The sequence below is a fragment of the Giraffa tippelskirchi genome, chromosome 4 (assembly GCF_054371585.1).
Source record: "Giraffa tippelskirchi isolate mGirTip1 chromosome 4, T2T-mGirTip1v1.2.pri, whole genome shotgun sequence".
In the NCBI taxonomy this organism is placed as follows: domain Eukaryota; kingdom Metazoa; phylum Chordata; class Mammalia; order Artiodactyla; family Giraffidae; genus Giraffa; species Giraffa tippelskirchi.
Window position 1 is genome coordinate 113,274,855 of NC_137278.1, and position 26,546 is coordinate 113,301,400.

Genomic DNA, 26,546 nt, shown 5'->3' on the forward strand with positions numbered 1-26,546 from the left:
CAACAGTTAGAACTGGACATGGAACAATAGACTGGCTCCAAATAGGAAAAGGAGTAGGTCAAGGCTGTATATTGTCACCCTGCTTATTTAACTTAGATGCAGAGTACATCATGAGAAATGCTGGACTGGAGGAAGCAAAAGCTGGAATCAAGATTGCCAGGAGAAATATCAATAACCTCAGATATGCAGATGACACCACCCTTATGGCAGAAAGTGAAGAAGAACTAAAAAGCCTCTTGATGAAAGTGAAAGAGGAGAGTGAAAAAGTTGGCTTAAAGCTCAACGTTCAGAAAACTAAGATCATGGCATCTGGTCCCATCACTTCATGGGAAATAGATGGGGAAACAGTGGAAACAGGGTCAGACTTTATTTTGTTGGGCTCCAAAATCACTGCAGATGGTGATTGCAGCCATGAAATTAAAAGATGCTTACTCCTTGGTAGGAAAGTTATGACCAACCTAGATAGCATATTAAAAAGCAGAGACCTTACTTTGCCAACAAAGGTCCGTCTAGTCAAGGCTATGGTTTTTCCAGTAGTCATGTATGGATGTGAGAGTTGGATGGTGAAGAAAGCTGAGCACTGTAGAATTGATGCTTTTGAACTGTGGTGTTGGATAAGACTCTTGAGAGTCCTTTGGACTGCAAGGAGATCCAACCAGTCCATCCTAAAGGAGATCAGTCCTGGGTGTTCACTGGAAGAACTGATGTTGAAGCTGAAACTCCAATACTTTGGCCACCTCATGTGAAGAGTTGACTCATTGGAAAGGACCCTGATGCTGGGAAAGATTGAAGGCAGGAAGAGAAGGGGATGACAGAGGATGAGATGCCTGGATGGCATCACCAACTCGATGGACATGGGTTTGGGTAGACTCCGGGAGTTTGTGATGGACAGGAAGGCTTGGCGTGCTCCTGTTCATGGGGTCGCAAAGAGTCAGACACGACTAAGTGCCTGAACTGAACTGAACTGAGGGAAGGGCAGCCTGCCAGGACAGGGCCTCTTTGGAGAGTCACCACCCTGATCCAGTCGAACAGTATGGCAAACTGTGGTCCCTGTCTCATCTTCATCAGTGAAAAGATGGTGAGGAGTCTAGATTTCTAGTTTGCCAGGTTGTATCAAGGGTGCCCTAAGTATTGCCAGCTCCCCTAGTGGTATCAGAGAAGGTTTTTATCAGGAATTGGAGCTTTCATTACAGCTAAGATAAAGAGGTAAGGAGGCTCTTGGCCCTGGCGGTGTCAGTGGAGTCCACGTGGGAAGTCTTAGTGAGGTACCATTCCCCTATCATTCAGGATGATGTAATGGCAGCCTAGTGGCACCCTGAACTTTGACCCTCGCTCAGTGGTAATGCAGAGAAGGCAATGGCACCCCACTCCAATACTCTTGCCTGGAAAATCCCATGGACGGAGGAGCCTGGTGGGTTGCGGTCCATGGGGTCACTAAGAGTTGGACACGACTGAGTGACTTCACTTTCACTTTTCACTTTCATGCATTGGAGAAGGAAATGGCAACCCACTCCAGTGTTCTTGCCTGGAGAATCCCAGGGACGGGAGAGCCTGGTGGGCTGCCGTCTATGGGGTTGCACAGAGTCGGACACCACTGAAGCGACTTAGCAGCAGCAGCAGCAGTGGTAATGAGGTCCCTCTTACTCTCATGAGTGTAAGCAGAGGCCTAATGAGGAGCTGGAGTTTAACCCTGAGTAAACATTTTTTACTTTTTTCTTGATGTATTAGTTAATTATGGCCATAATTATGCTTCATATCACCATAAAAATCTGAGGCAGAGATGCTTATTCATCAGTTAATCTGTAGGTTGTCATGGGATCAGCATGACTGGAAATGTTGCTCTCAGACATCTATCTGGCTGAGTTGGGCTCCTTGCTTCTTTCGGGCTCTGCTTCCATCTACAAATACTCATTTCAGGCTCCAGGCTGAAGAGGAGGCAGCAGTAATACCTGGAGGCTCTTCTCTAGGAGAGAGTCGAGGTGCAGGAGAGCGAGCCTAATTATGTCTGCTGTATCAAGTTCTTTCAAGTAAGAGCATGCCTCATGTCTGCTGATCAGCCAAAGCAAGTCACATGGATGGCCCCAAAGTCAGGAGAAGTATTCTCCACTGATGAAAATGGAGGCAAGAGGAAGAGACAAAATATTTTTGAGGCGAGGAAAAGAGACAGTGTTTTTGAACAAACATGGAATCTATTGCACTTGGCAGTTCAGAATTATTGTGTTAATTACTCATTGTGCTGTACTGTAAGGTCATCATTTTCACCATCACTGATGTGTGCAGGGTCATTTGATGCTGATTAAATGATCCCTCCTCCTACTGTCTTCTGTATATGTTATTTCTTATTGCTGCCACTGTATCTATAGGCGTATTACCTGCTTCCTTTCACACAGGGCTATTTGAAAGAGTACCTGATGGTAACACTTAGTTTTATAAGGGGACTTTTTCTTGTCACTTCAATATTTTCCTGTTATTTTGCATTTTTATAATATTTGCTAGTCTGATGTTGGAATAAATGAACCATTACCGTGCTTATATTTTTTATCTAATATTCTCTTCCTCAGTTCAGTTCAGTTGCTCAGTCGTGTCCGAATCTTTGTGACCCCATGTATTGCAGCACGCCAGGCCTCCCTGTCCATCACCAACTCCCGGAGTTTACCCAAACCCGTGTCCATCGAGTCAGTGATGCCATCCAACCATCTCATCCTCTGTCGTCCTCTTCTCCTCCTGCCCCTAATCCTTCCCAGCATTAGGGTCTTTTCCAATGAGTCAACTCTTCGCATGAGGTGGCCAAACTATTGGAGTTTCAGTTTCAACATCAGTCCTTCCAATGAACACCCAGGACTGATCTCCTTTAGGATGGATTGATTGGATCTCCTTGCAGTCCAAGAGACTCTCAAGAGTCTTCTCCAGGTGGAAAATTCAATCCTCAGGGAAATGAGTTATATTTTCTTAAAAATTATCTCCATTTATCTACATAATATCTGTATTTTCAAAGGGATGCACTCAGCAATTAAGAGATAAGGTAGTGAACTGAGAAGTTTTAAAAGTTTATTAACCCTATGTGCATGTTGATTGCTTATTCAAATTATGAAGCGCCTCAAAATTCTGAAAAGAACTTAACTATACTTTGTGAAACTAGAGGTGTTACATTTAATTGAAACAAATATATATCTTTCAAGGAATATAAATATTTCAAAGAAGAATTGATTTTTTTCCAGTAAGTCTGTCTTTTTATAGCAGATACCCAGACTTCAGTCATGCATCTACTATTTGCCCTCTCAGCTTAGTGCATCTGTGCTGCACTTGGATACAATTCATTTCATCCATGTAAAGTAAATTATTTTGGTGCTGTATACTCTAGTTTCATCCTAAGCAATAAAATCCACAAAATTGTCACCTTGAAGTGCGAGGTATATTTTCTTCTAGTGAACATGAAAATAAATACATGTTTATTAAAATCAAAATGTCATTTCTGTACCATCTTAAATAGTTTACAGCCATCATTACTTGGTATAACATGCACGGGAAAACACTGTTTTAAGGGCAGCTCACCAAACTAGAACTATGGAAACCTAGTTAAGCAACATATATGTTTTGAAAAGAGTCATTCACTTTTACTTTCCAATTATTTTTCAGGTTTGTGGAAGGGATGCTTAACATTTGTTACAATGCCATCGATCGTCATATTGAAAGTGGTAAAGGAGATAAGATTGCTATCATTTATGACAGTCCTGTTACAAACACTAAAGCCACTATTACCTATAAAGAAGTCCTGGAACAGGTAATATTATTAACTTTCTATACACGTTCTTTGGAAATCATACAGAAATTATTTAAATAGCAAATATTCTCGTTGCATAGCCTTAATTCTCTTAATTCATTGACATGTTATTGTACTTTTAGTGCACACTGTAAATAGATGTGTGTTTACTCATTTAAATTGTTTTTATTCTATATTTTACAGTACTAAAAGATACTCATTTTAATATTTTTAAACATTTTTATTGCACTATAGTTGCTTTACAATGTTGTATTAGCTTCTACTGCATAGCAAAATGAATCAGCCATACGTATACATATATCCCCCCCTTTTGGGTTTCCCTCCCATTTAGCTCACCAGGGTACATTAACTAGCATTTCCTGTGCTACACAGTATGTTCCCATCAGTTGTCTATTTTATATGTAGTATCTATCATGTAGCATTTCCCAGGTGGCTCAGTGGTAAAGAATCTACCTGCCAATGCAGTAGACATGGGTTTGATCTCTAGGTGGGGAGAAGGAAATGGCAACCCACTCCAGTATTCTTGCCTGGGAAATGCCATGGACAGAGGAGCCTGGCTGGCTGTAGTCCATGGGGTTGCGAAAGAGTTGGTTGGACATGACTTAGCGACTAAACAATAGCAAACATCAATAGGCTATATATATCAGTCCCAAACTCCCAGTTCTTCCCACCCCACCCCTTCTCCCCTTGATATCCATATGTTTGTTCTCTACCTGTGTGTCTCTGTTTATGCTTTGCAAATGAGGTCATCTATACCATTTTTCTAGATTCCACATATATGCATTAACATACGATATTTTTTTTCTCTTTCTAACTTCCCTCATTGTGTATGACACTGTCTAGATCAATGGAACCAGACAGAAATCCCAGAGATAAACCCACACACATGTGGGGTTTATGACATGACAAAGGGGGGGAAGAATGTACAATGGAAAAAAGACAGCCTCTTCAATAAGTGGTGCTGGGAAAATTGGAAAACTATATGTAAAAGAATGAAAATAGAACACTCCCTAACATCATACACAAAAATAAACTGGAAATGGGACCTTATTTTAAAGGAAGAGGTTAACAAATCTCTAACAGTGTGCTTTTATCTCTCTGGCCTTCATTTTCCATCCACGCTGGCCTCGCCTGGCCACTCTCTCCACCCTTGTACTGGTGAAGCGGTCCCCTTGCCTTCTGACTACCTGTTACCAGGCCCTGCTCCTGTCACATTGTCACCTAAGATGACACTAGGATTTTCTTCCTAAGAAACGACTTATTACTCTTACCCCCACTTAAAAACCTTTTCTTTAAAAACTACTGTTATTTAGAGAGCAGAATCTGGATTCCTGTGATGTATAAGACACTTTGAAATCTGATCACAGCACCCCTCCAAGCTTCATTTCCCAATGTTCTTGGCCATGAACACAACTCTTTTTCACCCCAGATGTCCTTACACTCCCTCAGGCACTCCTGGCCCTTTAAAGATCTTTGTACATGCTCATTCATTCCCCTTATTTGCTCTTTTTTAGTTTTTTTTTTTCCCCTCCATCTGGATAGTTCTCAGGTGAACATGCTATTGGCAGATAAGTTATCAGATTCTTTTCTTTCAATATTAGGGTAGAAATGAGATGTCATAAGTAATTATAAAAGTATTTGGGTATTGTGGACTGTAGGAGACTTATTCTTGCTCTGAGGGGGGAACATTTATTTATTTGTGATTTGAAGGGAGGTAGATTGGAGGGCAAGGTTTCTCAGCCTTGATACTATTGACATTTTAGGCCAGGTAATTCTGCTGTGGGGAGCTGTCATGTACACTGTAGGATTTTTAGCAGCATTTCTGGTCACACTCATTAGTTGCACCCCTTTCCCAGTTGTGATGACCAAAAATGTCTGCAGATATTGTCGAAATCTCCCATGTAAATGCCTTTACTTTTATATGGAGGCTTTTTGAATCACATTCTTTTATTTTGCTTTTTTTTTTTAAACTCATGTAGAATTTCCATGCAAGTTTTAGAGTGGTCAACTCCCCCTGGCTCTCTGAAATAATATCCTTTTGCACCAGCATTGTTTCTGTTTAGCCTTCTAAGGGATTTCAAAAAAGGTAACTGAGAGAAAACTGTTACTGCCCCAATCCTGAGTTGCTGCAAACAATAAAGAGAGGAAACAAGGAGGGTTTGCAGCCTGGCTACAGCAGCAAATTCTACCTTCAGCTAACTGGAACGTAAGAGGAATTTATGAAAAGTGAAGACCCCAAGGGAGAAGGGGTAGCAGTGAAGAGTTAAGGAGAAGCCACAAATTGCCTAAGAGTAGAGTTGCTGACTTGACTTCTAGACTGCCAGAGTAAGCACACTAGTTGGCTTTAGGTTACATGCCTCAAGTCCCAGGCAGCTGGGAGGAACTGTCTTGTCTTTTCGTTTCATAGTAGGAACAGGGCCTTGCCTCTTTCTGGGACTCAAACTAGGGAAATTCCAGTCTAATAAGAGAGTTCAAATACTGGGCAGCTGACTACAGAAAAAAAGAAAATAATGCTGCAAATGCAGTGTTGGATACTTTTCATGAGTCTATACGTGGGAACTGTGTATTTTCAGAATGAAGTATCTAGAGACAGAGCTCACACTGGTCTGAGGAGGAAAGGCAGTCTGTTATGAAATGATTTTGTTTTTCATCTGAGGATGTGTTTTATTTTAAAAGATAACATAAATCTCCTGATAACCTGTTATCTTCTGTGTTTTATTTTATGTTTTCATTTTCAGCTTTTAGATAAGGTTTATAGCCTGTGTTCAAAAACTTAATCCTATGATTTGGGTATATGGCTACAGTCTCATTAATAATTAAGACAGGTTGATATTAAGATGGACTTAGGTGGCTCAGTGGTAAAGAATCCACCTGTAATGCATGAGACATGGGTTCAATCCCTGGGTCAGGAAGATCCCCTGGGGAAGGTAATGTCAACCCACTCCAGTCTTCTTGCCTGGAGAATCCCGTGTACAGAGGAGCCTGGTGGGCTCCGAAAAGAGACAGACTCGACTTAGTGACTAAACAGTAAAAACAACAATATTAAGATCCTGGTTAATCTTAATTGCTTTCCTGCTTAGGAAACTTACTTATATATTTAACATATATTATCTATATCAGTATGTTGAATTTGATACATGACCAAACATCAAAGAAGACACTTTGGAAACATAAACTAGGAAGTGTTAAGTAAGTTGTTCCTACTCTCATTTTCTGTTGTTTTGTTTTTAATTAGTAAGTGTATCTGATAAGTGTACACACACATTTTGCTTGGAGGCCATTCTGCTAACTCATTTTGGTTTTCTCATATGGAGTCTGGACTGTTAGACCCTTTTGAGGTTTGTACTGGTTCATTGGTTTCAGTTTGGCCTGACATCAAAGTACTTAAAAGGCCTGTTTCTCTCACCTGCTGACAGCTTCTGATTCCCCAGGGTTTTCTTCTCTAAAGTACTAAAGGGAGGACTGTTAGGAAAGAGGGGCACATTGTGCTGTATTTTGATTACCTGCTCCTGGTTCCCTGTGGCTTTTACTTTATTAAGTAGAGAAGACAGGGAAAGAAAGATTTAATGGGTAAGGCCATTGAGAACAAACAAAAAGAAGAGCCTTTGTACTTTGCTTGTTTTCATCTCCGCTGCCTCATTTCTGCTGAGTTTCTGTCTAGGTAAAACTAAAGTTCATACTTCTTAATTAGTGAACCAGAACATTTTAGGCTAAAGTGTTTCAGTGACGTGAAGGATCTGAAGATTTTACCGAATGATTCCGAAGTAGAGCTTTTCTCAAACTGGCATCTCCTGTGGGGAGCTGATAATGAAAACACTTGTTTAAGATATTTGTAGAGAGACGGCTTGGTTCAAGATCCCTTGTTCATTCAGCACATACTTAATTTGTATGCCAGACCTTCCTTGGAACAAGGGATACAGGTAGATGAACTTATTCTTTATATTTAAAGAGCTAAAAAAATCATGGAAACATAACACTGGTTATGTAGGGTAGTGTTGTATTTTGTGGTAAGGCACCCAGCTCAGCCAGGGGCAAATAGGGCATGGGAAAGCTTTTGCAGGAGTCAGTGTCTTATATGAGTCCTGGGACCTACTCCCCAGACCCCGTCGCATTACACTGCACATCCCAGCAAGCACCCCCCCCCCCACTACCTCCTGCAGTCAAATCCCTGGGCTTGCTGCACGCCCACCTTCGAGCCTTTATACTTGTCTGCCTTCTGCTTGAGATGGTGTTTCTTCCAGTTATCTTATGATTCATGGCACCTGAATTCTACTCTCTCAGTGAGATCTTCCTTGGCCATGTTAAATACAGAGGTTCCCATGCACACCACTTCATGAGTCCTTTTTCTGCTTTCCTTTTTCCTTTTAAAATTTAACTATTTATTACTTAGTAACATTCTTGATATTTTATTTATCTTTATTTAGTATTTTTCCTCTTCTAGGATGTCAGTTCCATGGAGGAAGGCATTTTTGTTTGCTCACAGAATAGTGCCTGGCACATAGTAAACATTTGTGGACTAGTGAAGCAATGAATGTTCCCTGGTGGAACTAGCTAGTTCCCAGGTGGGTACTAGTGATAAAGAACCTTCCTGCAATGCAGGAGACATAAAAGATACGGGTTCGATCCTGGAGTCAGGAAAAACTCCTGGAGGAGGGCATGGCAACCCACTCTAATACTCTTACCTAGAGAATCCCATGGACAGAGGAGCCTGGCGGGCTCCAGTCTATAGGATCAGAAAAAAAAGTCACTTCAGGACATGACTGAAGTGACTTAACATGAACGTGCAAAAAAATTAATGAATGAGCTACCATTTGGAATTTCTAAGTGATTATAGCTTCCTTTATTGTGAGGATTTTTTATCTTTGAATTGTATCAGAAGTTTAACTTCATCTTCCTTCCAAGTAAATTCTTACTTCTTACTATCTGCGAAAGAAATTTAGTTTATTTACATTTGGCTTGGAAGTTCAAGATGAATGTTTCTTTCTTGAATTTCCCACACTAGCAACTCTAGTGTCCTCTCCAGGAGATATATGTTTATTGTGTCCTTCTCTTCAGTTCAGTTGCTCAGTTGTGTCCGACTCTTTGTGACCCTGTGGACTGCAGCACGCCAGGCCTCCCCGTCCATCACCAACCCCCGGAGCTTACTCAAACTCATGTCCATTGAGTCAGCGATGCCATCCAACCATCTCATCCTCTGTCGTCCCCTTCTCCTCCCGCCCTCAATCTTTCCCGGCATCAGGGTCTTTTCAAATGAATTGGTTGTTCGCATCAGGTGGCCAAAGTATTGGAGTTTCAGCTTCATCATCAGTCCTTCCAATGAATATTCAGAACTGACTTCCTTTAGGATACACTGGTTGGATCTCCTTGCACTCCAAGGGACTCTCAAGAGTCTTCTCCAACACCACAGTTCAAAAGCATCAATTCTTCGGTGCTCAGCTTTCTTTATAGTCCAACTCTTACATCCATGCATGATTACTGGAAAAACCATAGCTTTGACTACATGGACCTTTGTTGGCAAAGTAATGTCTCTACTTTTTAATATGCTGTCTAGGTTGGTCATAACTTTTCTTCCAAGGAGCAAGCGTCTTTTAATTTCATGGCTGCAGTCACCATGTGCAGATGATTTTGGAGCCCAAGAAAATAAAGTCTGTCACTGTTTCCATTGTTTCCCCATCTATTTGCCATGAAGTGATGGGACCAGATGCCATGATCTTAGTTTTCTGTATGTTGAGTTTTAAACCAACTTTTTCAGTCTACTCTTTCACTTTCAAGAGGCTCTTTAGTTCTTCTTCACTTTCTGCCATAAGGATGGTGTCATCTACATGTCTGAGGTTATTGATATTTCTCCCGGCAATCTTGATTCCAGCTTGTACTTCATCCAGCCCAGCATTCCTCCTTCTCTTAGTTTTTTTCAAATTACTAGTTATATCAAAGCTCAGTGAAATCAAAGAGTGTGTGTGAGTTTATGTTGCATGTGTATGTGTATATTATATGTAGTAGTTATTATTTTTAGAAATTCCTCCTTTGAGTTTATCTTCTCTGCATCTAATTACATTTTAAATTTACTTCTACATGTGGTAAGTTTGTGTGTTTCTTTTGGTATTCAGACAGTTGTAAATTTTTATGTATGTATTCACTAAATAAAAATATGACCCCCTAAAGGGCATTTGAGAAATTTTCATAAATATATGTATGCAGGGAAAATGAAGCCCACTGTGTACTACATTTTCCTGATTTAATTCAAACTGAAAGTGTCTATTATCTCTACTAAAGGTAGCTTTTGAAATAAATTATGGCAGGAGCTGTAGTTATAAAGGCTGAATAATTTAGAGGAGAAAATTACTCTGAAATCAAGGGCTATATCCCATGAGAAGTCCTCCTTCCAACCTCTGCCCCCTTTAGGAAGCTCTCTTCAAAATATGAATTTCATCTTCTCAGAAACATGTCAGGGTAAGATCATCTCATATTTCTTTGCTTGCCACATCATCAATATTTCCATAAGCAAACCCCTAAATCACAAAAACCAGAACATGCAGAAGTCCAGCCCTGTGAGAGGTTGCCTTGTTGAGGAGAAAATATACAGCAGTGTATATAATTAGTTTTCTTAAACTTCCTAAATAAGCAATGAATACTTCAGTTGTATTACAGTCTGCACCACTAAAAATTGTGTATCTGTAAGATAGATTATGTTTTCCGTGGTAAATTATGAACGAGGCTACTATGAGGTTGAATTTACAGTGGTTCATGTATTTTTCTAGCACGCAGGTTTTTAAACTTCTATTGAAATGTGATATACATTTAGAATAGTGTACAGGTCATAAGTATAAACTTGTTAGATTTTCACAAACAGAACACACTCATGTCACCAGATCAGGAAACAGAGTATTCCTAGTTCCCAGAAGCACTTATTATGCCTCCTTTTAGTCATTTCTTCCTCAACACCATCTATGATGAGGTTGCCTTGCTTTCTTGAACTTTGTGGAAACAGAATAAATCAATATACTTTTTTTCCTTCAACTTTTTGTTTATGAGACTCTTGCATTTCATTGCACTTGAGTAATGACTAGTTTGGGGCTGTTACAAATAATGCTGATATGAATATATTTGTGAGCAAAATTTGTTGACAGTACATGCGCATTAATTTTGGGGACATGCTTAAGAGTATGATGGCAGATTACAGGGTAGGCACATGCTTGGCTTGAATAGATAAGGTCAGACGGTTTTCAGAGTGGTTGTACTGACTTCATGTTCCGACTGGTGGTGGTAGGAGAATGCTAGTTGCCAAAACTTGATGTTGACTATGCCAAGTCTATTTAGTTTGGGCCTTTCAAGTAACTGTGCAGTGATATTGCCTTCTGGCAATAAATACATTTTGAAAATGTATTGATTTATTTGGCTGTGTTGGGTCTTGGTTTTGGTTTGCGTGAACTTCATTGCATCACGCGGGATCTTTTGTCATGGTGCCCAGACTCAGTAGTTGCAGCACAGGGGCTCAGCAGTTGTGGTGCATGGGCCCACTTGCTGCACGGCATGTGGGATCTTAGTTCCCTGACCCGGGTTTGAACCTGCTTCCCCTGCATTGCAAGGTGGATTCTTAAAACTGGACCACTGGAGAAGTCTGGATTTAATTTCGTCATCCCTACTGGCTAATACAGTTAACTCCTTTTCCTGAGCTTTTGGGCCATATGTTGTTCTACTTTTCTGAAGTGCCTAGTCAGGTCTTTGTGCATTTACTTTTCTTTTGGATCGTTACCATGTCAGGAAGTTTTGCGGAGAGATTTTCTCACAATTGAAGAGAACAGCTTATCAGTATCTGAAAACCTTAATAATAAAAGATGAAGATCCTTTAGTAAAAATGATGATTAAATAGTTTTAAAAATCTAAAGATGAGAACATTGTCCCCTGTTTTAAAAATAATTAATGTGAAAGTCTATTCATACTAATCTTGACTAACCTTTTTTTTTTTTTGAAGAAATTTTGCAAGCAAATTCCTTACAGTAGAAGCAGGAAGCATGCTGCTGCTGCTAAGTCGCCTCAGTCGTGTCCGACTCTGTGCGACCCCATAGACGGCAGCCCACCAGGCTCCCCTGTCCCTGGGATCCTCCAGGCAAGAACACTGGAGTGGGTTGCCATTTCCTTCTCCAGTGCATGAAAGTGAAGTCGCTCAGTCGTGTCTGACTCTTAGCGACCCCATGGACTGCAGCCTACCAGGCTCCTCCGTCCATGGGATTTTCCAGGCAAGAGTACTGGAGTGGGGTGCCATTGCCTTCTCCCTAGTGTTAAGGCTGTAAATGATCTACTGAAGATGACGCTGTGTTAGTACTTTCATGGATGTTAAAAGGCTCTACTTACATTGATTTTTGAGTGGTCTGGCTTCAACTAATTTTCCCAGAAGCCTTGTTATTTTTGTGAGCTAATTTGTACAGTACAAAGTTGTATAATGTGGTTTAGCAGAAACATTTATATTTCATTTGAAATTGAAGATGTTTATATATGAACTACTGATTCAAGTTTTTATCTAAGTTGTAACTGGAACTTTATTTGAGTAACTTTTCAACTTAATGAAATTTAAATTTGAAGATGAGAGTACTCCAAAGAAAGAAAATAGGTATTAGATCAATCTAATAAATAATATAGAAGGGAATAAATTAAATCAGAAAACAACATTTTGGTATTTCCTGGCTTTTTTTCTCCCCATGATTAGAACCATGCATTCAAAACTAGAGATGTCTAGAAATAGTTTTTACATCAACCCAGAATAGCAACAATATGGGCAACCCTTTTGAATTGTCTCAGCCAGGTTTTAAAGAAATTATATTTCTCTAATTTTCTGAAATCAATTTTCTGTCTGCAGTATAAACTCACTTCTTTCTATGCCAGAAATCCTCACCAGGCTTCAAAGTCCAGACCGCTTTACTTGTACCTTTCTCTAAGCACTGGTTTATTTTTGCTTTTTATATTACTTAGCAGTGTACCTACACTATTGGTGTACCTACTTATTTATTAATGTACCTCCTGATCATAGTAAAAGCTTCTTGAGGATAAGGGTCATATTTTATTTATCAATTTATTTTATCTATACAATGCTTTATCATTTATACTATATATATATTCCAATATATATATCATTGGAAGGACTGATGATGAAGCTGAAACGCCAATACTTTGGCCACCTGATGCAAAGAACTGACTCACTTGAAAAGACCCTGATGCTGAGAAAGATTGAAGGCCGGAGGAGAAGGGGATGACAGAGGATGAGATGGTTGGATGGCATCACTGACTTGATGGACATGAGTTTGAGCAAGCTCCGGGAGTTGGTGATGGACAGGGAAGCTTGGAGTGCTGCAGTCCATGGGGTCACAAAGAGTCGGACATGAATGAGCGACTGAACTGAACTGATTCAATGTTTAATATAGGCTTCATAGCATAAGCTCATATTACATACTGAATGAATTCATAAATAAAATATTCAATAACTTTCATTAAAAAGTAAAGAAAAATTTAACTCTTGTCTAAGAGAAATAATCATTTCCAAAAATATCCCTTGTTTCTTCCACATTGTAATTTTTTTTATATTGGGAAATTTAAAATTTTTAATAGGGTGAAAATCTTCTTTATTTTAATGCGTTGCTTGACTAAAAGTTTCTATTTTTCTGCATCTAAAAGCTCTGCTTAAAATATTTACCTAGCTTGGTCATTTTGGAAATGTGGAAGTCTGGTCTCTAGTAGTTTTTATTCCTGCATTTGCTTAATGAATTTATTTTTATCATTCATCGGTAGGTTCTTGTTAGATGATTTGTCTTGTCTACAAGGTGGTTAAACTCTGACCTTTTTGAAAGTTAACTCAGTAAGATCAGTGGATGATCTGCTTTCCATTTACTTTCTTGGACTGGAATGATGGTGGAGCCAAGTTTATTTATTTGTTCAAAACATACTTTTAGAATATGTGTTTGGCACTTCTGTGGACACCATGCATTACAGTAGAGAATGATATAGTCTTTGCCTACAGGAAAATTGCATTCTAATTGGGGAGATATGTTATGAATAAAAAGATAATACAAGTGAAAAGATAACATGACATAAGGGAAGAAAAGCATAAGGCTAGAGAGACCTGGACTGTCTTTTATATAGATTTGTCTGGGAAAACTACTTATCACTGAGGAGATAACCCAGTGACATAGACTCAGATAAAGGCTGGAAGAAACCATGTCAACATTTGGAGGAAATGATATCAGGCAAAAGTCTTCCCAGGTGGCAGTAGTGGTAAAGAAACTGCCTGCCAGTGCATGAGACATGGATTTGATCCCTGAGTTGGGAAGATCCCCTGGAGGAGGACATGACAACCCACTCCAATATTCTTGCCTGGAGAACTTCATGGACAGAGGAGCCTGGTGGGCTGCAGTCCATGCGGTTGCAAAGAATTGAACACCACTAGAGTGACTTAGCACATACACAACAAATACCAGATTTTAACGTATAAATAATTGTAACCTGTTAATGTTATAATTGACATTTTGTTTGAACAGTAAATAATTCTTCAGGGAGACAAATAATAGCTGAAAACAAAGTCCAGTAGGTGGCCTACTAGAGATGGAAAAGGAAGACGTCTTCCATGAATGTATATTCAATCATATATGGAATGCTTATTGTATGAGGCAGTGGGCTCAGAGAAATGAATGTTTCCTACTCTCAAGGAACTCTTAGTTTGCCTGGTGAGAATAACACAAAAGCAGCTGTGTGTAATGTAACAATAACAGTTGTAGCACAGAGAAGGAAGGGACTAATCTGGCTCCAGCAGTTGAGAGAAGGCTTTGCTGTGAAAGTGAAGCATTAGTTGGATCATAAAAGAAAGATAGAGATATGTGCCACCTGTCATGGCTGTTGTAAATAGTGCTACAGTGAACATTGGGGTATAGGTGTCTTTTTGAATTTTGATTTTCTCAGGGTGTATGCCCAGTAGTGGGATTGCTGGATCATATGGTAGTTTTGTTTTTATATTTTTAAGGAGCCTTCATACTGTTCTCCATAGTGGCTGTATCAATTTACATTCCCAGCAGCAGTGCAAGAGGGTTCTCTTTTCTCCACATCCTCTCCAACATAGAAAAATATTGTATATTAAGGCATATATATGAAACCTAGAAAAATGGTTCAGATGAACCTGTTTTCAGGGCAGGAATGGAGATACAGATGTAGAGAAATCTGTGCCCCATACACAGATGGCCTCCCTACAGGTGCCCCTGGTCCACAGCAGATTTATCCAAGAGTTGGACCTGACACGGTTAATAATGATGGTGTGCACTGTGAAGGCAAAAATGACTGTACTTGCTGACCTAAGGGAGGCCAACAAGATGAATTAAATGGGATCCCAAATAGAAAGGTTGTTGAAGAATAAAAGAGAGACAGTTATTAAAGTCAAGAAGGCACAGAGTAGAAAGAGAAGAAATGTGCTCCTACAGGTGGACGTTGGAGGCATTGGTAACAATTATTTTTCTGTGACTGCCATCTGCACCTGTTGTATTGTCAGCAACTTTAGGACAGCTGAGCATGTCATCAGCTTTCAGTTTCTGACCTTTAGTAATAAATGTTTGAAACTACGAAATTATTTGACTTGATAGAATTTTCAAATCAAGTTGAGGATAAAGCTAATTAATATAATTGAAGACATTGATTGGCTTAAGTGATGCAAATAAAGCTATGAGGATAGAATCCTATTTCAAGTGTATGAAATGAAATATTTTGTTAGACTTTTTGAAATCAATAAAGATCTACACGTGGGAAATGATGCTATTAACTTTAGTTTAATTCATTTGACAGTTTTATACTCATATTTTTGACATTTGTACTAGTTAAGTAAAATCAATGTTAATAAATCAATGCATGTTGCATTCAGTAGAGTTATTGTGAAGACTGGAGATCGGGGGGGAATTGATTGTTCATTTTTTCATGCTATACTTGATTGAAGATAATTTCATTTCCATTATAAAGCTAAATTCTATGAATTTTATCACACATAGTTTTTATGGGAAGTTTTATCTATTTATGAGTATTTACGACATATTCTTGGCATTTGTGATGATCTATATTGCTTTTTTATTAGCTACTGTGCATGCACGCTCAGTTGTGTCTGACTCTTTGTGACCCCCTGAATTGTAGCCCACCTAGCTCCTCTGTCCATAGAATTTTCCAGGTAAGAATACTGGAGTGAGTTGCTATTTCCTTCTTTAGGGGATCTTCCTGACTCAGGGATTGAACCTGTGCCCCTGTGTCTCCTGCATTGGCAGGTAGATTCTTTAACACTGAGCCACTGGGAAGCCCTTATTAGCTACTAGTGTGTGCATTATATTTGTGAATTTTTCAATTTTTAAAGATATGTGTGCCTCTTTTTGGTGAGTGATGTTAATGCTATTGGGAACAGACCCAACTATTGCAATGATCTTGTGTCCTTGTACAACTCCTGGGATATTTAGCAACTTCTCTGTGAGCCATTTGTATATATTCATTGACTTCTATATTGTATTGACCAATGAAATCATAAAGGTTAACAGGAACACAGGCAAATTCTGGGAAGTATGATTGGTGTACCCAGAATAGTTGTCATGTTTATGTACTGTCTATAAAAATGCTGAGGGTGTTTGTTTAATTAAAGCTTTGATTAAATAATCAGTGTAGAATCGATCTAAATGATGCAAGATTCCTGTTGACATCTCTTGCCATCTCTTGCTGCTTTTATATTTGTCTTTATGAGAAAAAGATCAATGAAACAATTTTTTTCCTCTTAAAAATTGAGACATACAAATACTTCATGTAGGAAAAGCATTCTTACATACTTTTTGTATTGACACAAATTATATTTTAATGTGCAATTAAAACTAGCTTTTAATGTCTTTTCTTTATAGCTCAATACATACATAAAGCCATTTATGATTTATACACCAGGATGAAAACAAATCTACAAAGTCAGCTAAGCTCAGATTGACAAAATTAATTTCATATAGTGAGTAATGCTGAGGTAGAACTGAATGTCTAACTACAAGGTGTGTATGGTTTGAGTGCTGCGGCCCTGGGTCCTTTGAGTTTTGGCAACCTGTTCTCTGTGATGCCTTACTTCTTCTGTCACATGTGTGTGTGTGTTGCTTAGTCATGTCCGACTCTTTGCAGCCCCACAGACTGCAACCCACCAGGCCCCCCTGTCCATGGGATTCTCCAGGCAAGAACACTGGAGTGGGCTGCCATTTCTTTCTCCAAAAGGAACTATAGAAAGAAAGAAAGTGAAGTCACATAGTAGTGCTTAAACTTTCATAAAGCCTTTTATTTTACAATTTTATTATAAAAAATCATGACATCACCTGGCCTTTACTTAATATGCATGAATTATAAAAAAATTACAAATAAATACAGTGAAATTGCATGAGTGCTCATAAATCCAGAATATGCTTTACGTTATTAATTTTTAAAAAATTGTCATCAAAATCAAAACACCAAGTTTAAAAATTCTCATAGAGAATTCATGGATGACCATGAGAATGTCTCCATAGACCCCAGGTTGAGAAACACAACAGTAAACAATTTATTAGACCGAGAAAAAGGAATCCAGTTTTAATTCACTTAATGCTACTTAAATATTTTCCATTGGTCTTTTAACATGGTGTTTATAGCAGCCACACTGTAATTTCTTTTTAAATAGTAACCTTGTTTTACATTTTACTTGTTTACTACTATATACACAAATATGTAAGGCAGTGATTTTTTATCATGGTCTTTATGTTCATTGAAGAATATAGCTATATCCAGATGACTTACATGAATTTGTATTTAATTGAATGTTCTTTATTAATAGAGTATAGTACACTCTGTACCTTTTAAACATATAATACATTTGGGAAAAGGTGTACATTAACTACATTATACTGTAGTTTTTTAGAATACCTTTGTAAAGATATGAGAGTGCAAAACTATGAAAAGTGACTTCTCTAATAGTTGAATTCTGTTTCATTGTAGTCCAGGTGGGTTATATTGTAAAAAATGTAATAAAACTTACTTTAGGACTTAGAATATTTCCCTTAGCAACGCTCTATAAAGCATACAGAAAGTAATCAACTTTGACTTGAGCTATGCTTTAAAAATTCATTTGAGAAGTCTTTAATTGGAATCTGCATTATATTTCTCATGTGTCTCTGAATGGTGCTTTTCTGAGTGGTGCTTGGGTTCCAGGCTGACTACCAAACTGTTTAACACATAATTTAGCTGGAATACAGTGCATTAGCAGTGACAAATAATAAAGTCAATATGCTTGCAGTACTTGTAATTCAGGGATTAAGGGAGGAAAATAAAATGAATGAAAATTTATTGGAAATATTGGTGCCAGAGAAAAACACATGCAATTAGAGGAGAGGGTAGAGATAGAGACCAATGAGTTAGTTCTGAGAAGTCTTTCTGGGCATTTGAAAGAGTTACAGAGGTGGATGTTATTGTGAAGAAGACAAGTGGAGGTGGTCTGTAAGAAGGAGATTTGCCTGAGGTGGGATAAACTGAGAGGGTGAACAGTGGAGGGAATGGGGACATGGTATAATGTCCCAGGGACAAAAGGAGGATGTTGTGAGGATCAGCAGGAAATGGATCCAGGAGGGGACCCTAGAGATTGGCTCTTTTGGTAGATGGAAGGTGGGGAAAGGCTCAAGATCACATGTAAATTGGGGTTTATAACTTTCGTAGTGTCTGTTTTAAACCTCTGGTTGATGATGCAACAAAACCATGTTTACAGACAGTCTGCAAATTTAGACACAGTATCATTTTTTTGTTGTTGTTGGGCGAAGAATATGACTTTATTTAAAAAGCTGGCTGACGGAGAAGATGGCAGACAAATGTCTCAAAGTTTTAATATCATAGTTTTAAATGGTTCTGTGTGTAGTCACTACCTAAGGGTTCTTCTGTTTTAATCTCTCCTCGCCTGTCTTACCTGTTGTTCCCTTCACCTCCGTGATGGAACTGCAGAATTTGATCAACCCAGTTCTTTGCCATCTGCATTTCTGTATCTTAATATGTTGAATGCATGCTATGTGTGCTAAGTAGCTTCAGTTGTGTCTGACTCTGTGCAACCCCATGGACTGTAGCCCGCCAGGCTCCTCTGTCCATGGGATTCTCCAGGCAAGAATACTGGAGTGGGTAGCCAGTCCCTTCAGCAGAGAATCTTCCTGACCCAGAGATTGAACCCACATCTCTTATGTCTCCTGCATTGGCAGGCAGGTTCTTTACCACTGGCACCACCTGGGAAGCCCACCTGGCTTGAAAACTGTTGAAGAAAAATGTCCTAACTGTGAATACGGGTTTACTGCAAATTCATCGTCCTCAGTATCCATTGGGATTTCAGTGCTATATCTTTTTTCCCTTAGCATTTCTTGAATAAGTTTTGTCTTCTGCCCTCCAAAGCCTGTTTTAAACTTTTGACCGTCCCATGTCCATGCCTCAAGCTTAACAGGGAACTTTGATTCAAGCCTGGCAACACATTCTGTGGATGAAATCATTTGCCAACCAGTTCTTCAAACCCAAACCTGGACCCGTTCTTTCTTTCCTACCGTTACTTCTTGCATCCTTCAACCATCATTTCCTATATGGTCTGCACAAAGTATTTCTCACATCATATCATTTGTTTTTATCACCACTGTCACAGCCCTAGATCTTGCAAAAATAATTGCATTGTAAGGATAAGGAAAGTGCTTACTTCTACAGAGATCTTAACTTGAATATAAATCTAATTTAACAAAGCTTAGCAAGGTTCTAAAAGATACATGGTACTGAATCTCTATATCTTTCCAAGTCATCTCACAACATTCTTCACCCTGAATTCTTGCTCTGTCTATTCTGAACTGCTTTACTTTCTCAGACAAATGCCTAATCAAAATATCAAATTTCCTGAGGATTAGGAATTTTGGCAGAAACTATCAAGTGAGTAAAAGCAGGAGGAAGTCATTATTACTCAACCATTAATGCCCTGAGTGAAAAGATGTTAAAATGGTAAAAGTGGAACCAATCCTTAATTATTCTTTTCTATATAGTCTCTTTCCTTTTAATTATACATACAGTAGTCATGTCATGAGTAAATGGTAGGTATCAATTATATTTTCTATTCTTTTAGACCTTGGACTTCTCCATGATAGAGGATTATTTTCTCTGTCAACAAAGGCCTGATTGAAATGAAAGTACTATTTTAAAATGAAAAGCTGTCCTTTTTAAGATGTGATAAATTTTGATGATCTACTTATAAATCACAGCATATCAGTATTAAAGAAATGGAGAACATATTCCTTATCAAGTCTATGAACACGCATGCATAGAAAAGTGTACGATTGAACTAATTTTCTGTGAAATACAGTCTGAAAATCACATTAGTCTTTGATTATTGAAATTGTGGTTATTTTGAGCCTGAACTAAATAGATTAAACAATTCTCCATTTCATTCTGCTTGCAAATACACAGCCTTAAAATGACCAAATATTAATTGAAACCCACTTGTGAAGAAAGTGGGAATGAGAAAAAAAATTATTCTCAGGAGTGATATTTATTCCTTCATTTGGGGAAAACTATTTGAGAAGAAATGTGTTAGTAAATATTTTCTAGCTCATTATCAGATAACTGTTTTGAACATAAGATACTACTTTATATTCTTTTCTAAAACTCAGTAGAATTCCATTTTAAAATATGAATATATATTCTTTGTTTTAGTTAGTAATAATACATTTTACTCTTGAATATAAATGGTGTACTTTTATCTTTTGTGGAAAGGTTGATTTCTCTTAATAACATCACATCACCTCTACTTTCTTTCTATTGAAAGGCATAGCTCACAATTGAATGGATTTAGTATAGCATCATATTTAAAAGAGAATTTTCTCAATGTCATATCCAATAAGTAGTTACTGTCTTAAAAAGTTACATTTGTAGAAACTTCTTATTTAGATGAAAATATTTGTATTCCTGAAAGGTTCCATTCATAAGTAGTTTTATTATTATTTCAGATCTTAAGCAGTTTTGATATAATTTTTTTCATAGATACTTATTTACCTGGATGCATGGTTGGTGCATGACCAAAAGAAAAAATTCATTAGAGATAAATTTTTACCTTCTTGGTGGCTCTCTATGTATGTACAAGTAAAGAAAAAGCAAAAACATGTCTGTATGATGTGTATGTACAAAATATGTGATTAATTTATATGTTTAAAAGTAAAATACAAGTACTTTATGTACTTAAATCTTTCTATGGGAAATTATGTATATACTGAAGAACAGGTCATTCATATCCAATTTTAGTAAACTCTTTCCTCATATTATAGTTATTTTTTTTTTGGTAAAGAGCTACTTTTTTAATAATAGTTTTATTTATTTCATTTTGGTTGCGCGTGGTCTTTGTTGCTGCATGGGCTTTTCTCTAGTTGGGACTTCTCCTGAGTTGTGGTCCACAGGCTTCTCATTGCACTGGCTTCCCTTGCTGCAGAGGACAGGCTCCAGGGCACATGGGCTTCCGTAGTTGCAGCTCCCGGGCTCTAGAGCACAGAATCAGCAGTTGTGGCGCATGGGCTTAGTTGCTCTGTAGCATGTTGGATCTTCCCAGATCAGGGATCGAACCTTGTCTCTTGTATTGGCAGGCAGATTCTTTACCACTGAGCCACCAGGGAAACCCCTATAATTGATTTTTAAACTATTTACATTTTATGATATTGATTCAAGCAGGGTTTGCAGAGGAACATCACTGCTGTTTAGAAATATGCTTTCTCGTGTTTTTTCTTTCATATAATTTTCTTTGACATGTCCCTAAGGTTGCCTCTGATTGTTATCTTTTTACTATAATTTTGACAACAATGCTATCTTTGTCGTACAAACAATGATTTTCTTTAGATGGACACGCTGGCAGTTTGTGAAGCAAGTGCTGATTTACTCTATGGAACATAATCTTTGATCAGTTTTGACTAATATTTGTGTTGTGGGAATATTTTTTAATGAAACATTCTAAAATGCTTTCATATTGATAAATCCAATTTTTTTCTATGAGCTAATATTTTATTTTTCATGAGTGTGTTTATTAGAAGTCTTGAAACCTATTTCCCCATTCATTTTCATATTTATAAAATATATTAATTATATTTTATAGTTTACAAGTAATGGTGGAAAATTTTGCTGGAGTAACATTTAGTTCCAAAAAGTACTAAGAAAGGTATTTTCTGTATTGATCATATAAAATGTGTGTCCTCATAGTAACTCAGGTGTGGTTAGTATAGTATCTAAACACTGAGTCGGTGCCTGGAGGGAGGTTAACAAGGCCAAATGTGCACCATCTAGTGGTGACACAGACATAGTGCAGCTTAATTTGACTGAAGAGAGGCTTCCAGGGCAGTGGTAACAACTCAGATGCCTGCAGGAACCCGGCAGGTAGTATATATGGGAGAAATGGATGGGAGAAAAATCAGTTATCCATATATATCACATCTGTATGGCTTCTCTGGTGACTCAGTGGTAAAGAATCCGCCTGCCTCTGCAGGATACGTGGATTCAGTTCCTAGGTTGGGGAAGATCCCCTAGAGAAGGAAAGGACAACCCACTCCAGTATTCTTGCTTGGGGACTCCCATGGATGGAGGAGCCTGGCAGGCTACAGTCCCTGGGGTCGCAAAGCATCAGATATGCCTTAGTGACTAAGCAACAACAAAACTCACATCTCTTTTTAATTATGGAACTGTGGTGTAAGCACATGACAAAATAAACAGGATGTAGAAGAATATATTTTAAACCGAGAAGGAAAGAACAATGCAAGCTCTGTTATGAATAGCCCTAGGGAATAGCAAGTTCATGGCAAACCCAGCAGCTGATCTTTGGGTTCAGTTGATTGTTGTCATTCAAGAACACAGAGCCACTGTGACTAGACCTTCCAGTTTTTTAAGAGAACCTGGAAATCTGAATTTGTATATGAAATCTGATTTTAATATGTTGGCTCTTTGTCTTTTTTAGGTGTGACATGACCTCACCTTAAATACATCTTGGGGCTACATTTTTCCATTGTGAGATCTTTTCTTTTTTTTAAAAAAAAGAGTTGAATTTATTCATTTTCGTTTGTTTAAGAGGACAGAAAAATTTTAGACATCTTCCAGCAACGTTGTGAAGTGAGACTGGATTTTAAAGTTACTGAATCACTGCTGGATTGGGTTTTGGTTGAAAATTCTTTTTATTCAACACTATTTAAGATGCCAAGACTATAGCTGTGAATAGGACAAATTCTTCTCGTTGGTCTCTCCCAGTGCTGCACCTTAAATGGAACATCCAGTAATGCAATCCCAGAGCGTGGCCACTTTTTGCAGGGTTTACAGTGAGATGTTTGGATATAACTTTCAGTGTTATCTTGGTTCTGGAACTCCATTAGGAATTTAAGTTCATGATTGATGTTACTTTGATTTATTTTTCTTATAACTTCCTACTGGGCAACTTGGGTTTCTTAAAAAATAGCACAAAATTAAAGTTTGCAATACAGGGCAGGATGAAACACTGAGATAGTTGTTTGTTACTTTCTGTATTTCCCCAGAGTCCTTAACCTTGACCACATCTTTTGCCATCTGCACAGAGGGAGTGAATAGAGAAAAAAAGGAAGAATGTCAGGATTCAGAATCCTTTGAACTTGTTCAGAAAGTAGGAGAGGCAGAGTGAAAGGAAAGGAACCACTAATAGCGGTGTGGCCTAATTCCTTCTCCCAGGCCTCCTCTGTTGACTCTTGAAAACGTCACATTTAAAGGCAAGCATAGTCCTATTTGCCCACTGGATCCCTACCACCCCTTAAGTTCTCTGACCTGATATGTGACTACTTTCTCGTTTGTTCTTTCTGTTTCAGCTCCCCTGGTCTCCTTGTTCCACAATCACATCACATATGATCCCTTTTACACCACCTTACTGGTGTCCTGTCTGCCTGAAAATGGTATACTCACAGATAGCCACTTATTCTTGACCTCCTACATGTTGTTGCTCAAGTGCCGCTTTCTTAGGTCTGTCCTGATAGTCCTATTGAGAACTATATCCCCTGTATCCCAATCCCTTCTGGTTTGCTCTACTTCCCCCATCAAATAGCACTCAGTACCTTTTAACGTAATATGTGATTATTATGTTTATTTCATATCCTCTGTTAAAACAAACATAAGTACTCTGGGGGTAGAGATCTTTGTCTTGTTTGTTTACTGATGTATCAGAAAACAATGTGTGTGATGTATGGAAACTCAATATATATTTTTTAGATGAAAGAATGCTGAAGTTCTTGTTCACTTAAATCTGTGCATACTTCCCTCAGTCTGCTGTAATGGAAAGGTTTCTTGCAACAAATGATATCATGTGTAGGCATACGATCTATTTTGTCTTTGGACTTGGTACTTGCATACTTGCTCAGTCGTGTCCAACTCTTTACAACCTTATGGACTTTAGCCTGCCAGAGACCTCTGTCCATGGATTTTCCAGGCAAGAATACTGAAGCAGGTTGCCATTTTCTTCTCCAGGGGATCTTCCCTACTCAGGGACTGAACCTCTGTTTCTTTGTGTCTCCTGCATTGGCAGATGGGCTCTTTATCAGCTGAGCCAACAGGAAAGACCCCTTTTTGTCTTTATTGCTAGAAATACATGTTAAGATGAAAGAAATATTTGTTTGGTTCCTAAATGCATGTTAGAAGTAAAAAAAAGTTTGAATGTATGCTCTTAATATAGAGGGCAGTCACTTTGTATAGATAATTAGTATTAAAAAATACAAAGAAAAAATACTTGGTTTTAGGGCAACAGAAAGTACCAAGAATATGAGGTCAAAAGACCTGTAATGGATCCTGGTTACACCTAAGGTTCAGTTCAGTTCAGTCGCTCAGTTGTGTCCGACTCTTTGAGACTCCATGAATCACAGCATGCCAGGCCTCGTTGTCCATCACCAACACCCAGAGTTTACCCAAACCCATGTCCATTGAGTCGGTGATGCCATCCAACCATCTCATCCTCTGTCGTCCCCTTCTCCTCCTGCCCCCAATCCTTCCCAGCATTAGGGTCTTTTCCAATGAGTCAACTCTTCGCATGAGGTGGCCAAAGTATTGGAATTTCAGCTTCAACATCAGTCCTTCCAATGAACACCCAGGATTGATCTCCTTTAGGATGGACTGGTTGGATCTTCTTGGAGTCCAAGGGACTCTCAAGAGTCTTCTCCAACACCACAGTTCGAAAGCATCAGTTCTGCAGCGCTCAGCTTTCTTCACCATCCAACTCTCACATCCATACATGACCACTGGAAAAACCATAGCCTTGACTAGACGGATCTTTGTTGGCAAAGTAATGTCTCTGCTTTTCAATATATTATCTTTTTTTTTTGGTTAGTTCAGTCGCTCAGTCGTGTCTGATTCTTTGCGACCCCATGAATTGCAGCACACCAGGCCTCCCTGTCCACCACCAACTCCCGGAGTCTACCCAAACCCATGTTCATCGAGTCAGTGACGCCATCCAACCATCTCATCCTCTGTCGTCCCCTTCACCTCCTGCCCCCAATCCTACCCAGCATTAGGGTCTTTTCCAATGAGTCAACTCTTTGCATGAGGTGGCCAAAGTATTGGAGTTTCAGCTTCAACATCAGTCCTTCCAATGAACACCCAGGATTGATCTCCTTTAGGATGGATTGGTTGGATCTCCTTGCAGTCCAAGGGACTCTCAAGAGTCTTCTACAACACCACAGTTCAAAAGCATCAATTCTGCAGTGCTCAGCTTTCTTCACCATTCAACTCTCACATCCATACATGACCACTGGAAAAACCATAGCCTTGACTAGATGGACTTTTGTTGGCAAAGTAGTGTCTCTGCTTTTAAATATGCTATCTAGGGTGGCCATAACCTTCCTTCCAAGGAGTAAGCATCTTTTAATTTCATGGCTGCAATCACCATCACCAGTGATTATGGAGCCCCCCAAAAATAAAGGCTGACACTGTTTCTACGGTTTCCCCATCTATTTCCCATGAAGTGATGGGACCAGATGCCATGATCTTAGTTTTCTGAACATTGAGCTTTAAGCCAACCTTTTCACTCTCCTCTTTCACCTTCATCAAGAGGCTCTTTAGTTCTTCTTCACTTTCTGCCATAAGAGTGGTGTCATCTGTATATCTGAGGTTATTGATATTTCTCCCGGCAATCTTGATTCCAGCTTGTGTTTCTTCCAGCCCAGCATTTCTCATGATGTACTCTGCATCTAAGTTAAATAAGCAGGGTGACAATATACAGCCTTGATGTACTCCTTTTCCTATTTGGAACCAGTCTGTTGTTCCATGTCCAGTTCTAACTGTTACTTCCTGACCTGCATACAGGTTTCTCAAGAGACATGTCAGATGGTCTGGTATTCCCATCTCTTTCAGAATTTTCCACAGTTTATTGTGATCCACACAGTCAAAGGCTTTGGTATAAGTCAATAAAGCGAAAATAGATGTTTTTCTGGAACTCTCTTGCTTTTTCGATGATCCAGCGGATATTGGCAATTTGATCTCTGGTTCCTCTGCCTTTTCTAAAACCAGCTTGAACATCTGGATGTTCACGGTTCATGTATTGCTAAAGCCTGGCTTGGAGAATTTTGAGCAATAGTTTACTAGCGTGTGAGAAGACTGCAATTGTGCGGTAGTTTGAGCATTCTTTGGCATTGCCTTTCTTTGGGATTGGAATGAAAACTGACCTTTTCCAGTCCTGTGGCCACAGCTGAGTTTTCCAAATTTGCTGGCATATTTAGTGCAGCAC

General features: G+C 38.7%; 1 protein-coding gene across 5 annotated transcripts in view; it reads left to right on the top strand.

Annotated features, from left to right (window-relative positions):
• ACSS3 (acyl-CoA synthetase short chain family member 3) overlaps window positions 1-26,546 on the top strand; it is a 249,175-nt gene that overhangs the window by 25,532 nt on the left and 197,097 nt on the right. For all 5 annotated transcript variants that reach the window (XR_014083314.1, XM_081594857.1, XM_081594856.1 and 2 more), the window contains exon 2: window positions 3,637-3,781. Coding sequence is in view for 4 of the 5 variants with exons in the window: in XM_081594857.1 (XP_081450983.1) it covers window positions 3,637-3,781 (145 nt within the window). In the remaining variant the exon portion in view is untranslated. The remainder of the gene's footprint in view (window positions 1-3,636; window positions 3,782-26,546) is intronic.